Genomic DNA, 16,489 nt, shown 5'->3' on the forward strand with positions numbered 1-16,489 from the left:
AGCGGCCACACAAAGATCCTTGAAGTGATGGCAACCAGGAAGATCAGGTAAGGGGTGAGCCCACTCGAAGGATAAGAATGCAAAGGCTAAAATGATTTTAATCTCTCACAGGAACAACAAACGGGGGGAGAGGGGGTGGAACCTCTGTAGTTAACCCTTTAAAAATGGTATAACAGTAGTAGTAGTAGTAGTAGTAGTAGTAGTAAAAAAGGAGCCCTGTTTGGTTGTTCTCTTAAAGACGTAAACAGAGGTCAAGTATCCATTTACTGCACTAATCTTAAGGCCTTTATGGCCCTGGCCAAGAGGAAAGCGAGGAATTGAAAAGGTTGGGCAAGTTTAAGGGTCCAGACCTTTCCCACTGTATCAACAGAGCCTGTGTCACCTGTGGCCTAAATGGACTTGGTAGACAACCTCCTAGCAGAAAGGACTGCATGGATGACCTCATCAGACAGGCCCCACTAATTGGTTCTCAACCTCACAGCCTTTAAATAGGGAGTTTGCCTAGGTTTAGATAGAGAACCCCTTGTTCCAACTGGGAAAACAGGTTTACTCTCACCGGGAGGTGCCAGGTAAAACAGATCACATGTCCAGCAGATCAGGTTACCAAGTCCAAAGTGCTGAATTCTAAGCAATTACGAATGAGGGTGGATCCAAAAATATTCATATCTAGAGGATCAACAGGATGACAGGAATTGGTGGTAACGCAAAGTGGATATCAAAGTTCCACTCTACAATCAATGTGTCCCAAAGAGACCACTAAGTGGGTTGGGGGAATCCTGGAGCAGAAGAAATTTCACTTCCAGTTGTCACTGGAGGCAAAGAGGTCATCTTGAGGAGTACCCCATGAGGCGAAGAGCTTATCAAGAGCTACAAGACACAGTTCCCACTCACTGGAGCCTGACAGAGAATCTGCAACTACTTACTCCAACCCTGGAAAGATGGGTGCCGACAGAGAGACATGCCTCCCCAGAGCAGAAAACCAGAGTCGCACTGCTTTCCTGCGTAGAGGCGGCAACCAGATACCTCCTGTTGGAGGTAATGCATAACCACTGCGTTATCCATCAGAATTGGAACACACGTGCTTCAAAGGAGGGAAGAAAAGCCAGGACCAGCTTAAAGGTCAGAAGCTCAATGTGCTTGATGTGCTCCCTTGCCTTTGAGGGGGAAGACAGCCGCTCACTATCAGATCTTTTAGGAGAGCACCCAAGAAATTCAAAAAGGAAGTCTTGACTACTGGCCATTGGATAGAGGCTATCTCCTAAACAAGGTGTACCAGAGGTCCTATGACAGGCGATCATGTAACACATTGCTCAACAGTTGCTATATTGCCCTGAAAGTGAGGCCACCGGCAGAGTAGTAACCACTGTAGGGACCTCATGCACAGCTAGGCTTAGGATATACAGATAGGTGACAAACTACTGGGGTTCCAAACTAAAAGACACTGAACATCAACTTGATGACTAGGGTTGGAGAGTGTTGAAAGATTGAGATGTCAATATATGCCTTGATGTATGAGGCATGTAATCATTTTCAGACTAGAGTGAAGGTTAAACAAGCTAAAGACATTGGCATAAGGATCACTGATGTGCAGAGGGGTAGGGCCTGCTTAAAAAAAAAAAATCTAATTTTGTCTTTGAATGTGTGATTCCAACTATTACCCTAGAACGGTACACTCATATATTCTGAAATGCAGTCCAAAATGTGTGAACCATGATCAAGCGAAAGCCAGCTTCTTTCATTTGATATTAGTGAGCACTTTCTGTGGGAAGGTCATATAATCCATTTATACTACAGGCCCCTGAATAAGATACATTATGAAACCTGGTAATTTTTCCAGCTAACTGACAAATCACCACTGAAGAGAGGATATCCATAATGTAAGGGATAGGTGGAAGATTTAGCATTATGCAATGACTGGGAGGAACATCAATGTGGATGGGCACACATCAAAAAGATGCCAATCTTGTTAGATTAAAGAACAGGAAAATTTACTTTTTATGTAAACTAAAGCAATGGTAAAGAGGTGAGAGGCAGGGCGTGAACTATGCATTGTTCAGTCGGTCACATGCATGTTCCTATGTAAGGCAGAGATTGGTACATTGTCTCAGATAGCAACACTTCAATGTCCTAAAGTTGGAGAAGAAAAAAACTGCTAAAGCTTAGTTTACCAGCGCCTCACTATGGGAACACTATTAATCAGCACCTCCATTGCTGGTAAAAGTAGCAGTTTCGGTTAAGGAAGTGCCAGAAAACAAAGTTTTAAAGGGAGATAAAAAAAAAGCAAAGAGGCCAGGAAGCTTTGTTATCTGGCCTTCTTGCTTTGCTATTCGGCTCAGACAGCCGACACTTGATTATCCGACACCATTGGGTTTTCCAATGGTGCTGGATAATCAAGCTTTTACTGTACAACGCTTCTGCTTGATATAATGTGCGTTTCACTAGTATGAGGTTGGAAGCTATATAATGTGTTGGCATGTACCCATCTATTGATGAATAGAATGACAGTAAAAGGTTACACACATGTAATGTTGCCTTAAACTTGCATGCATCAAAACACCACTGCATACCAATGCACATTTTTGCATGTCACAAACGAAGCAAGGAATTTTGTATCAAACGAAGACTTGACATTTTCAGAGTAGAACATTTTATGGATTTACTCACACAATCAGCTGGTGGTCGGTTTCCATTACTTTGTCCCTTCCACATTTTCATGGATATGCTGCTAGGACTTATGTTCTTAATTATGCCATCATCTTCCGAAACAACACTAACCATAAACTCTATGAATGGAGAAATGTTTTTCATACATTATATTTTTGCATATATAAGCCGTTTGAAAAAAAGACAGTACAGTTTATTTATTTTCTTGAGTATAGTTACAGACGGATCACAAGCTAATTCACAAAGTTCCCTTCAGGGAAGACTGGACAAACCTGAGAAAAGGTCAATACGTCCTACCTGAAAAGAGAATCAGATCTTTTAAGTATTCAGGACTGTGACCACAGCACTGTAGGGACGGTATCTGCAGCCATGCTTTTGAGAATCAGCAGATGCAAAATGCCACAAGTAGAGGTGGAGGAATGTTAAAGATTTTTGTGACTGAGCCAATGTCCTTATCTTGTCCCAAAGTCCTCTTTTCCTGTCCTTCATGGCCCAGGTATTACAATAAATGATATTATCATCTAACTAAGCACCAGGGAAAACAGGTCTCAATATGCTAGGAAAGATTCATATAGGGCCCCTCTTATTTTAGCTTGTTTTGAACCCTGTCCTGACTTTGGAGGACATTAAAGCCTTCTGCTTTACTCCCCTTGCCCATTTTGCTCATTCTTATGGGGAAACTTATTAGTCCCGAAGACTGTCAGTACTGAGAGACTATGAAATGATGCAGACACAGCAGGTAAGTTTCTTCTCATTTTATTAAGAACTCAGGTACGCCCAACTGGCTCCTTCACAGATTACTTCTTGTGTTTGCACTCCCTTTCAAACATGTTAGCTCGTGTGCTGCAGGATGTTTCCTTCAACATGTGTGTAGAAGCTCTTTAGATTTGGTCATTTTGCTTTAAATTGTGTATTTGCGCCATCTCGCATACCTCTGGTAGCCGTTTCCTTGTTTTCCCTTCTGGGTCCTCCTCCCAGCCCTCCCGCCACCCGTGATTGGCCAGTTTCCCCAAAGCTAGTCCAGGCTGTGTGAAATGAACCCGAGCACTCACTTTAGCTCATAGTGCTGCAGGGTGTTTCCTTCCATGTATTGGTAGGAGCTCTTTAGACTAGCCTCAAGTAGTCATCTGCCCCGGTGAATGTGTTTCTGGCCATTTTGGGACATGCTTTTGCGGGAAATAACTGTCACGCTCACCTGATTCCCACAGAGGCGCAGGTCTGGCTTCGAGTGCTGATGCTTCTTCAATGATGAAGCGCAGGACTCTGAGGATGGACAGGAAGGGCCCCTCTACTCTGGCTTCTCTGGCTCGCAGGAATATTCCCCCTGTGCGTGAAAAGGGAGTATTACCTACTGACGGAATAATGCTCAAGCCTCCCACTCCCTTCCAACCCTCCACGATACCCTTCCACGATTCCCCGTGAAGTCTCACCTTAGGGTCTGGAAGGATGCGTTCTCCATCCTGCTTCTGATGCAGGGGCGCGTTGAAACCCATTTACTTCACTGGATTGAGGTTTGATGGGAGTTCAAATAAGCTTGACTATTCAGGTAAGGCGCTGTAAGAGTTCTGTTGCAAGTTCAAAAGTTCAAGCTTAATACTAATGTTCATTGTCTTATTGCAGCAAGCGCTAACGCTTATGTCTTTTTCCCCTTAGGGGCCGGGGTTCGGAATGCCAGAGATATGGCGCCGACCCGAAGTGAAACGTGCAGTTCCAGTAAATGACAGGTAAGTTCTGGATGAGCGTTCGGGTAATGTCTTTGCATTCGCTCATTTAATGTCTTTGTCTTTTTTCCCCATAGGGGCTGGGGTCCGGAATGCCAGGAAGCGGCAGGACCCGAAATGAACTGGGAATGACCCAACAGCTAAGTCTTAGAAGGTAACTGAGCTTTTCCTATTCCCTTCCTTCTCTCACCTTGTGTTCTTGTCTTTTTCTCTCTAGGCTCTGGGAAGTGGCTGCGGATCCGGATGATCGCTGCTGAAGATGGAGGTGCCCAGGAAAGGTGAGTGAAATGCAGCGCTGCAGCGATCGAAGCGAAATGCTTTTAAAATGATGTCTTCCCTTTCAGGATCGTCGGTGTGATGTCTCCGTGATGCAGCTTTAGCAGGTAAGGTCTTCTTTCTCACCAATTCTCTCTTATCTCCTTTTGCAGGTGACCCAGGATGCTGACAGGCGTGGCTGAAGTCCAGATGCAGGAGCTGACACGGTGAGCGTCCAGCTGCGAGGAGCAGAACAACGCGAAGCGGGAGTTGCTGATCGGGTGTGGTTTAAATAGCTTTGGAAGAAGTTCCAGGTATGTATCCTTCCACCGATCAGGTATGTATCCTTCCCCGACCACACCCAGGTGGAAAGTAGTCCCACAGGTAAAGTAGTTCCATTCAGGCCTCAAGAGGGCCTGGATGTAGCAGCATGGTCTGCATCAGGTAAGTGCACATTAAAACACTTGAACACATGTCTAGCTTTATGAGCCTGGCGCCTAAGGCGCCAGGACAGGGGTCCACCATGAGCCTGGCGCCTAAGGCGCCAGGACTGTGTCCAAAGGGCCCCAGCTTGGGCCCGCTGGCACTTCCCTGGGGGGAATGATGCCTGCCTCTGGGGTTGCTGGGTCGGACCTGGCTCCTTGGAGGTAGGCATCATGACAATAACATTGTGCACATAGCCTCCTAGCTGCGTGCAATTAACTATTTCCTTGTTTTTTCCCTCTCCCACCTCCCAGCTCAACCCTGTCCCCTGTTTGGGCCTGGCTGCCCTTAAGCCACCGATCCAGGCAGCCCCCGGCCTGGCAGCCCCTGTAGATAAGGGCCCAGAGGAAAAGGGCAGCTCCCAATGTAGCAGCTACAGACCGTGCAAGCAAGAAGCCAGCAGCCGTCAACCAGCAGCCACTGATAAGGTCGACAACAGTCATCACTGTTCCTTTTTAAACTACCCTACGATTTGCATTAGCCTACAACCTTTATACTACATTTATTGATTTTCTCACTGCTAACAGCAGCACTCTACTACACATAGCACACTGCGCTAATACATCCATAGTTGCACGTTACACATCTTTCGAAGAAACTCAAATCTAGGTGTGTTTTCATTAACTGCTGTCCTTTGAAACTTAGGCCTTTTCTCCCACTATGCAGGAAACTCAAATTTAATTTTTTTTTTAACGCGCCTAATACCGTACCCGAGTTCGGTGTCTAAGCATGGATCCAGAATTCAAACCTCTTTTGCTCTGCATGGTCTTGCTTCCAAGACCAGCGCGTTGCCCCTGTGCTATCCTCCGTTCACAGGAATCTAGGTGTATTTTCATTAACTGCTGTACTTTGAAACTTAGACCCCCCTTTATCGAGATAGCCAGACACCTCTACAATAAGCCTAGAATCCTATCAAGCCTGGGACTTCCAATCCCTTAGACTGTTCCCAAGAAATCTAGTGGTAGGGTAAGGACTCCCCAGCCACTCTTCACCCGACAGCCTTACCCCCACCTCTACCCGATAACCACCCCACATATCAAGCTAAACCGTTATACCTATAAGGAACAAGTTACTTACCTGTAACTGTTGTTCTCCAGCATGGGTCTGGCATGGATTCACATGCTCATGAATATTCCCCGTCGTCAGGCTGGGAATCCTCGGTAAAGAAAAAAAAACAGTATCAGTTTCGTTTCTGATCTGTCTTTCGTAGTAATAACCAATCACTGGTCTCTGCGTCATACTGACCACAGCCAATGACTGCCCTCTACCTAAGCACCGCCTCTGGCAGCCATCTTCAGATTTGGAAGCACGTGAAGTGGCAGTATGACCAAGTGAAGAGCCGCAGAGGGGTATGCGGGAGGGTTCGCATGTGAATCCATGCCAGACCCATGCTGGAGAACAACAGTTACAGGTAAGTAACTTGTTCCTTCTCCAGCATGGGGTCTGGCATGGATTCACATGCTCATGAATAAAGAATACATAGCAGTACACACATGCACAACCACGGGAGGTGGCAAAGGCTCAACATTAAGCAGTACATCAAACTCAACATTAAGCATCTTACCTCCTCACCAGGCTCACCTCAGGCGAACAGGTTGCGCAGCACTGCTTGGCCGACCCTGGAATCCCGATCGACGCAGTAGAATTTCGTGAAGGTGTGCGTCGACCTCCACGTAGCAGCCCTGCATATGTCCAGCAGGGGCACACCAGAAAGGAACGCCGTGGTAGCTGCGATCGCTCTGGTGGAATGGGCTCTCGGACGGCCAGGCAGCGGTCGGTTTGCCAACCGATGACAGTACATGATACAGCCGGAGAGCCATCTGGAAATGGAAGCCTTCGAGAGAGCCTTCCCCTGATTGACAGGTCCAAAGTTCACAAAGAGTTGTGACGTCTTCCGAAAACACTTTGTGCGGTCCACGTAGAACTTCAGCGCTCTAGCCACATCCAGCGAGTGCAAAGTCCTCTCAGCCGGCGACGGGAAGAACACAGGCAACACCAAGGGTTCGTTGAGATGGAAGTCCGACGGTACCTTGGGCATGAAGGAGGGGTGCGTCCTGAACACTACCCTCGTGTCGTGAAAAGTCAAGTACGGGGCCTTGCATGAAAGGGCCTGGATCTCTCCCACCCGTCGTGCGGAGGTGATGGCCACAAGAAACGCTGTTTTCCACGACAGAAACTTCAACGGGGCCGAGTGCAGAGGCTCGAACGGAGGTCCCATGAGCTTGGTCAGCACCACGTTGAGCTCCCACGCCGGGGCCGGAGCCTTCACCGGCGGGAACGATCTGAACAGTCCCTTCATGAACTCTTTCACCAGACGATGAGACCACAAGGACGTCCGCCCCGTGGTTCTGGTGTATCGGGAGATAGCAGCAAGATGAATCTTGATGGACGCGTGTGCCAGTCCAGCTTTGGCCAGCGTCAGCAGGTACGGCAGTACCTGGGGAGCCGTAATCCGTAGAGGGTTAATCTTCTGTGCGTGGCACCAGACAGAGAACCTCTTCCATTTGTGCCCGTAGCATTTAAGAGTCGAGGACGCCCTGGCCTTTGCAAGAACCTCTCTGCAGTCGGCCGGTATGTCGTATCCTCCAAACTCTAGCGCTGCAGGAGCCAGGCCTGCAAGTTCAGCGATTTCGGGTCGTGGTGGAGGATGGCGCCTCCTTCCCTGGAGAGTATATCCGCGTCCACCGGCAGCTTGATTGGCGGGGACGCTGACAAGTCCAGAAGGTCCGGGAACCATATCTGCCTCGGCCACGCAGATGCGACGAGGATCATCCTGCACCGTGACCTCTTGAGCTGGTTGACGAGCCGGATTAGCAGTGGCAAAGGAGGGAACGCGTAGAGGAACAGGCCCTCCCAGGGGAACGAGAAAGCATCGCCCATGCTCCTCGCCTGGGGAAACCTGCTGGCGAACCTCCGGCACTTGGAGTTCGTCGCCGTCGCGAACAGGTCGATCTGGGGTGTGCCCCACCGTCGGAAGAGGCGATCCACTAGATCCTGCCGTAGTTCCCACTCGTGGCACGAGCGCAGCTCCCTGCTGAGTGAGTCGGCGATGGTGTTTTTTATCCCTGCCAGATGAAACGGCACCAGAAACATCCTTTGGGCGACGGCCCAATGCCACAGGTCCTGCGCCTCCTTGGACAGCGCTGGGGACCTGGTTCCGCCCTGTTTCCTGATGTAAAACATGGTGGTGGTGTTGTCGGTGAAGATCCTCACCACCTTGCCCTTGAGGGACGGAAGGAAGGACCTGAGGGCCCAGAACACTGCACGGAGCTCCAGGACGTTGATATGGAGGGACTTCTCCGTCGGGAGCCAAAGGCCTCTCGCGTGCAGATTTTCGGTGTGCGCTCCCCACCCTTCCAGGGAGGCATCCGTGGTCACTGTCTCCTGGTGGTCTGGGGTCTGGAAGTCCATGCCCGCCGTCAGATGCGCGCGGTTGCCCCACCACCGGACCGCTCGGCGGATACTCTCGTCGAGTGTGATCCTCTCCTCGAAGCCGCCCGTCGTTTGGATCCAGCGCGCGTCCAGGAACTCCTGCAACGGGCGCATCCGGAGCCTGCACAAGGGAATGAGGTAGATGCAAGAAGACATCATTCCGAGGAGGGACTTGATGGACCTCACCTTGGCCGCGTCGGAAACCAACATCCGCTGTACCTTGCCCAGGATGGACCTGGTACTTTCCTCCGACGGGGAGGCCAGAAGGGACACTGTGTCGAGCTTCGCTCCCAGAAACAGTGCGTTTTGCGCGGGTACCAGGTGGGACTTGGCGTAGTTCACGGAGAATCCCAGGTCCGTGAGAAGTTGGACGGTCCTTGCCGTGTGCTCCACGGCGAGCTCCCTCGTCTTGGCTCGGATGAGCCAGTCGTCCAGGTAGGGGTAGACGTGGATCCCCTCGCGGCGCAGCTGCGCCGCCACCGGTGCAAGGCACTTGGTGAATACCCTGGGTGCCGACCGTAGTCCGAAGGGGAGGGCTTTGAACTGGTAGTGACGCCCTTGGACCACAAACCTGAGGAATTTTCGGTGCCCCTTTAGGATGGGAATATGGAAGTAGGCATCCTCCAAATCCAACGACGACAGGAAGTCTCCTTCCTCCAGCTGCCCCAGGACGTGCTGGAGGGTGACCATCCGGAACTTCTGCGCCTTGATGAACTTGTTCAGACGTCGCAGGTCTAGGATGGGGCGCCATCCTCCCGTCTTCTTCTTCACGAGGAAGTATCTCGAGTAAACTCCGGAGCCCCGAAGCCTCTTTGGGACAAGTTCGATGGCGCCCTTCCTGAGCATCGCCTTTACCTCCAGGAGAAGCTGAGGGACGTGAAGCTCTTTCCTGGCCACGGGGGGGACGCGCGGGCACCTTCTTTGAAACTCGAGCGCGTGGCCCCGGGCTAAGGCATCCAGCACCCAACGGTCGGTGGAGATGGACTCCCACACGCTGACGAAGCTCGCTAGCCGGCCTCCCACCGGGGTGCTTTGGTGGGGGCCCGACCCCACGGCCGGTTCAATCCTGTTTCGACGAGGCTTTGCCGCCTTGACCTCCTTGGCGACGACGGCAGGGTCCGCCAGACTTGCCTCGTCCTCTGTAGGCCTCCTGAGACGACGAGCGGGCCGCTTGACGGTAGGTGGAGAAACCGCCGCCGGAACCTTTGGAGGCGCCCTTGCCTCCGCTGCTCCGAAAGGGCGTCCGTCGTTGCTGCAGAACCCCAAGGGCCCGGGCCGTCTCAGTGTCCGCTTTAATGGCCTGAAGGGAATCGTCCACTGTTTTCCCAAACAGGTTGTTCCCATCGAACGGCATGTCCAGGACTCTGGTCTGTACGTCTTGACGGAAGTCCGTAGCCTTGAGCCATCCACGCCGCCTAAGGCACACGCCGTTGCCCAACTGGCGAAACCCAGTGTCGGCGATGTCCGTCGCAATAGTGATGGCGTGGTCCGACGCCACCTCACCTTCCTGTAGGATCTCCAGGGCATCCGCCCTCTTGTCCGGTAGGAAGTCCAGCAGGGGAGCCAGTTTGTACCATAGCTCCCTGTCGTAGCGGGCCACGATAGCCAAGGCGTTGGCCGCTTTAATCGTCGTCGCTGCAGACGAGATGACCCTGCGTCCCATAGCGTCCAATTTCTTTCCCTCGCCGTCCGGTGGGGAAGTCGATGTGGAGGCCGCACCCCCCCCGCTTTCTTCCTGGCCGCCGCGGAGACGACGGAGTCCGGGGTAGGCTGCGCCCGGAGGCACAGGGGGGCCGCGTCCGGGACCCGGTACTTCTTCTCGTACCGGTCTCTTCTAGCTGGCGTCGTGGAAGGGTTCTTGAGGAGGGCGAGGCCCTCATCCCAAATGTCGTCCAGTAGAGGCACCGCGAGGACCGTCTTCCTCTTGGCCTCGCGCCATTGATAAAGGAATCCTTCCTTTTTCTTCTCCTCAGGGCAGAGTTGGAAAAGCTCGGATGCCCTGGCGATCATGGAGTGGAACGTTCCAATCTCGTCGGGCGGAGAAGCCCTGGTGGGAGGTGACGACGGTAGATCCTCGTCGTATACCTCGTCGTCCGTACCCGTCGCTGCCGTGTCAGTCCCCGTATCATCCCCTCGGGTGGACGGGGAGGAGGGCTGGATGGGGCGCGACGGCTGAAAAGGAGGTGGAGGGTGAATCCTTCTTTTCTTGGGCGGGGGAACACCAGAAGGTCCCGGTTCAGGATCCCCCGACGGGAGAGGTTCCTCCGTCGGCAACGGTAGTCTCGTCCTTATCTCTGAACATAAGGACTGTATAGCCAACAAAATGGCCGTCGAGTTGTCTTGCGGCGCTGGCAGAGGGGAATCCGACGGGCGATCAGGGGCCCCGTCTGCACCCTCGACGATGTCGTCGTCACCTGCGTCGGGATCCATCCCGACGGGCCGGTCTTCTTCCACGCCAAGGCCGTGGCTTAAGACCTCAATCAGCTCTTCCTCCGAGGTTGAGGCCGAATCTACGACGACGCCCTGCCCCCCCTTTTTCTTCCCTGCCGGGGATTTCACGGGGGTCCTATCGATGGGCACAAAAGAGGACTCCCTCCGAGGTGGCAGGGAGACTCTGAGCCCCGAGGTCGCCACCACTGGTGTAGCCTCCACAGGCTGAGCCAGGGCCGCCGCGACAGTATCGATAGAGGGCTTGGCCGGATGGATTAAGGCCTTCACCACCTTAGGTGCGCTCACCGCCTTATCCTTGAGGGGGGGACACTGCCTCGCTCCCCTTCCGATGGGGCCTTCGAGCTCGACCGGGGCCTCTCCAGGAGCTTCGCCGGGTGCTCGCCCTTCCTCTTACCCGACCCAGAGCGTTGGCTCGTGGCTGAAGGTGCCGGGGAGGGTGCGCCCGTAGAGCCCGACCGTTCGGCGCTCCCGGTGCCAGCGGACTCGCGGTGCTTGGCCTTGTGTTGGACCCCCGTCGCCGGGGCGTCCTCAAAGGTCTTAGAAGACCGCTCGGATTTCTTCCTCTTCTTCTCGCCTGACGGGCTCTTCCCTTCCAGCCAGTTGGCGAGACGTTGATGGCGGTCCTTCATGGTCCGCTCCGACATATTGCCGCAAAACGCACAGTCCTTCTCCACGTGCGTCTTGTCCTCATGTAAGCAGTAGAGACAAAAGGAGTGTTCGTCCTCCTTAAAGACGTTCTGCAGCTGGCATCCAGGGCAGATCCTGAACAGCTTTCCGGGCGTCGAGCTTCCCTTCTCCTGGGCCATGTCCAGGCCTGAGAAACTTTTGGAGTCCTCCAAAAGCGTAGCTCGACGAAATCTTCACCCTTGAGGGGCGCAGACGAATCCGACACGGGTCCCCGTTGATCGGATGGAGAGTCGGTGGAGCTTGAGGCTCTTTTGACCGAAAAAAACTAAGTTTTTGAGAAAAAACGTGAAAATATAGCACTAACGCTCGAGAGCAATAGCACGAGGATCCCAACACATGAACGTGCGGTAAAAATCTGAAGATGGCTGCCAGAGGCGGTGCTTAGGTAGAGGGCAGTCATTGGCTGTGGTCAGTATGACGCAGAGACCAGTGATTGGTTATTACTACGAAAGACAGATCAGAAACGAAACTGATACTGTTTTTTTTTCTTTACCGAGGATTCCCAGCCTGACGACGGGGAATATTCATGAGCATGTGAATCCATGCTGGAGAATCACAAACGCAAAGGAAGCCAAGAACCGTGACACACCCAACTCTGCAAGGTGTTGCAACGTGGCCTACCGCCCCTGCGACTTAAACGCAAACAAACATCTAAACCAGCATAGCATACTCCTAAGGACCGCAATATGCCAAGAAAAAGAACAGGACAAGGCGACAGACAAATAGGAGAAGGAATAAACCAAATGGAATCACACCATGTCTCCATCCATTAAACATAGTCATGACTGTGGAACGCACCCCTACAAACATGGTGGGCAACAGAACCAACATCAGCAGAAGAGACAAGTCTTATACCCAACACTGTACCTTGCAACCGACAACCCACCAGGCAAACTCAATACCACCAACGATGCTAGACGTACCAACAACATAAGGCAACCACACATGAAAAGAACAGAAACACCCAAAGGAATAAGAATAATTTGGACGCCCTCACTCCATATATCACAAAAACTCAGGGACACCGATCAATTACAACAAAATATACAAGATGAACTAGAGGAAAGCAGGAACCAAATATGTAACCTAGCATACCTACTCAACGACCAAACAGAACCCACTTTACCACCATCACACCTTGAGAGCAACATGGGAGCAGACCAACATGACAATCATGAGACAAAATCGATATTAAACAACAAAGTAAACCATGCCAAAAAAATCCACTACAACCTAATCAACGCAAGATCAATGTCCAAACATGCCACAGAGATCTACGACCTGCTGTGTGAGGGCGGTATTGACATCCTATTCATCACAGAAACATGGTTAGACGGCAACTATAAAATCACACTCCACGCCTGCCAACCTGACAACTTCATGTGCTCAGAGAAAACCAGGAAAGAAAAAAAAGAGGTGGAGGACTTGCAATAGCAGACAAGGAATACCTGAAGGAGAAATTACTTACCATAGTGTTCTTTCTATGGATTCTTCTCCCAGAGATTCCTCATCTGATATCCTATCCAGCTCTGCTACTTTGGAAATTGTTTTGTCAGGGGCCGTAGTGGACCACAATTTGGCTACGGATCATTGATTGGTCTTGCTCGGTACTCTATCATTGGCTCTTGAAGTGACGCAAAGCATTGTATATAAACACTACACCCCATACCTCAGTTTCCCTCTTTTTTCTGAGTCCACGACGGTCCATAGGAAAACAGAGAGATAACAAGGGGCTAATAAGCCCACATATAGTTAAATAACTGTAAACCTTCAGAGGAGGAAGAACTTGTGAAAGACACCACAATACGTAGCATCAGAAAAGATTATTATTTTTTTTTGGTAAGAAACAACATGTGGCAAGAAAGACAAAAAACAGTCACCAAGGACAATTACCTATTCATCGTTGAAAGAGAAGATGCGCATCAACCATCAACTTTCTGAGCGGGGATGGATGGGAGGGGAGATGAGGAATTTGCGGGAGAAGAATCCATAGAAAGAACATTACGGTAAATAATTCAATGGATTGCTTTTCTCCTGCAGATTCCTCATCTGATAAGATTCCCAAAGCAGTAGTTGAAGGAGGCAGGCAGAGTTTGACTAATATATATATTATATTTTGTAGCACCGCCCTGCCAAAACATGCATCAGCTATGCGAGCAACATCTAAGCTATATAATGTTTAGTGAAAGAATGAAGGGATGATCATGTTGCTGCATGACAAATATCCCTAACAGGACTCCCCTTTGTACCCTTTGTAATGCGGTTGACGCAGAGACCCCCCCCCCCGCCCCCAGTTGAATCAGAGACCCCCCCCCACCCCCAGTTGAATGCGCCCGGATGTCTGCCGGTAATTCCCTGTCTGTGGACTGGTAAAATTCCGCTATAGAGAAGATGATCCAGCGGGACAATGTTTGCTTAGTTATTGCTAGGCCCTTATGGGCTAAGGAGAGGGCCACAAAGAGCTGGTCAGCTCTTCTGAACTCAGATGTACTTGCGATATAGAAACTTAGAGCCCTTTTAGGATCTAAGCGATGAAAAAGCTCATCCTCCATAGAAGGGTGGGGTGGCGGATAGAAGACTGGGAGGTCAATGGACTGTGATTGGTGGAATTCAGAGACAACTTTTTGAAGAAACCAGGTCTCACCCTGAGCGAGACTCTCTTGGGAAAAACGCAGGAGGGGCGGTTTGCAGCATAAAGCCTGAGGTTCACTCACCCGCCTAGCAGATGTAAAAGCCAGTAGAAAGGTTGTCTTCAAGGAGAGGAGTCTTAAATAACAAGTGTGCATAGGTTCAAAGGGAGCCGCAATCAGATATGTCAACACCAGATTAAGATCCCAATCTGGGACGAAGGAGTTGGCAGAAATGTACTTACAAGGCCCTTCAGGAATTGTGCCATCACCAGGATCGTAAAATATGAACCTTGATCCGGGTACCTCTTAAACACAGACAAGGCTGCCAAATATCCTTCGACTGTGGTGACCCGAAGGCCTGCTGAGGCCAGTGACAGAAGCAACTCCATCATGTAGTGGGTGGGGCAAGAGATAGGGTCAATCTCAAGTACCCTGTACCATGCCTCAAATCTTCTCCACCTACACATGCAAAATGATCTTGAAGATGGTCTGCGTGCAGCCAGCAACACCTCAAGTAACCCCTCAGAGAGGTCCCAGTTACCATATCTCATCCTCTCAAGAGCCATATATGTAGGGTGAGGGACTCTGGGTTCGGATGCGCACTCGACCATCTGACTGGGTTAGGAGATCCGGCCGCTGAGGCAACCAGAGAGGTGGGCAGATGGCCAGATCCAGAAGATCTGAGTACCAGGACCTCCTCGCCCAGTCTGCGTTCAGTAGGATCATGGATGCTTGGAACCTTTTGAGCCTCCTGAGAACACAAGGAATGATGGGAATTGGAGGGAAGGTCCAACCCACCAGAAATGTGTCCCCTAGGGTGCCGTTCGCTGGTAATTGCTTCAAGCAAAACTGTCTGCACTTCCTGTTGGACTCTGTAGCAAACAGGTCCACCATTGGGATACACCAGTAAGAGAAAACCTCCTCTAGGACTTGCTAGGCACACTTCCCACTCGTGCGAGACCGTGCTCTGCCTGCTCAGAGCACCAGCTAAACTGTTCTCTGTACCCGCCAGAGGAACTGCAGATACTGAGATCTGGTTCTTCAACAGCTAGAACTACAGCTGCAACGCCTCTTTTCAGGAGGGGTTTGGTGGGGGGGGGGAGTGCACGCCATCTCACTTGTTTAAGTAGTGCATGCCCACCATATTGTCCGTCAGACTCAGGACATGCTTGCCCTCCAGAGACGGAGCAAATTCCTTCAGGGCTAACCTGATGGGCTTCTGTTGTTGACAAAAGGCTGTTCATCTGCAAGCCCAGGCAGTGAGCGCCCCAACTCTGACCACATGGGCCTGAGGCCATGGAGACGGGAAGGGTTCACCCGCGATGAGATTGCTGTGGTCCGCCCACCAGACGAGGTTGTTGATCACAGGTCCGGATACCTTGAGGGGATCCAAGAGAGCTCTGAGGTGCTGTGACCACTGACCCCTTAAGAGCCATTATATGAATCTAATGTGCAGCCAGGCCTCTGGCACTAGAAATATATAGGAGGCCATGAGACCTAATAGGCAGAGGAAGGAAGCCGCTGGTAAGAGTTGTATGGTTCTGGTACAAACTGACCATCTGTGCCAAGCTGTTGATTCTCTCCTCGAGAGGGATGGCTTTCCCAACCCGGGTGTCTAGGACTGCCCCGATGAACTTGAGCCTTTGGATCGGTGTCCTTTGGGAATTCTTCCAAGTTCAGGGAGAAGCCAGACTGTGCAATAGCAGGCAGGTGTCCTCTAGATGAGACGAGACCTGCCCCGCTGACTTACCTTGGATCAGCCAGTCATCCAGGTACAGGAATACATGGACTCCGGATCTCCTGAGGTGACCCACGACTACCGCATTCATCAGGGCTAGACCAGGCATCTAGGTGTATGCCCGCTGTTATTCATATGCAGCAGCGATGTCTGCTTAACTTCAGTACCTCTCCCTGTAGGATGACAGGAGGGAGGGGTGAGAGATGGAGCAGGGATAAATATCCACCTTTAAAACCTCAACTGTAGGTCTGTTTCAAAACACTGCATTGCATTATCAGTATGGCCAACAGAGGAGAAAAAAGGCTTACCCTCTCCGTGTCGTATGGATGCTCTCCACGGGGGGTGAGACGGCCCGGGACCTGGGGGCCAAATAACAGTTATTACTGTCAAGTATGATGCATGCATGCATCTGGTCAGGAAAGCGACGA

At 51.1% G+C, this 16,489-nt stretch overlaps 1 protein-coding gene across 2 annotated transcripts in view; it reads right to left on the bottom strand.

Annotated features, from left to right (window-relative positions):
- The window catches only part of SMCHD1 (structural maintenance of chromosomes flexible hinge domain containing 1), a 3,133,956-nt gene that overhangs the window by 820,568 nt on the left and 2,296,899 nt on the right, over positions 1-16,489 (bottom strand). For both annotated transcript variants that reach the window (XM_069620859.1, XM_069620860.1), the window contains exon 33: positions 2,665-2,783. In XM_069620859.1, coding sequence (XP_069476960.1) covers positions 2,665-2,783 — 119 coding nt within the window. The remainder of the gene's footprint in view (positions 1-2,664; positions 2,784-16,489) is intronic.

Source organism: Ambystoma mexicanum, chromosome 5q (genome assembly GCF_040938575.1).
Source record: "Ambystoma mexicanum isolate Mex_15411 chromosome 5q, UKY_AmexF1_1, whole genome shotgun sequence".
Lineage (NCBI taxonomy): Eukaryota > Metazoa > Chordata > Amphibia > Caudata > Ambystomatidae > Ambystoma > Ambystoma mexicanum.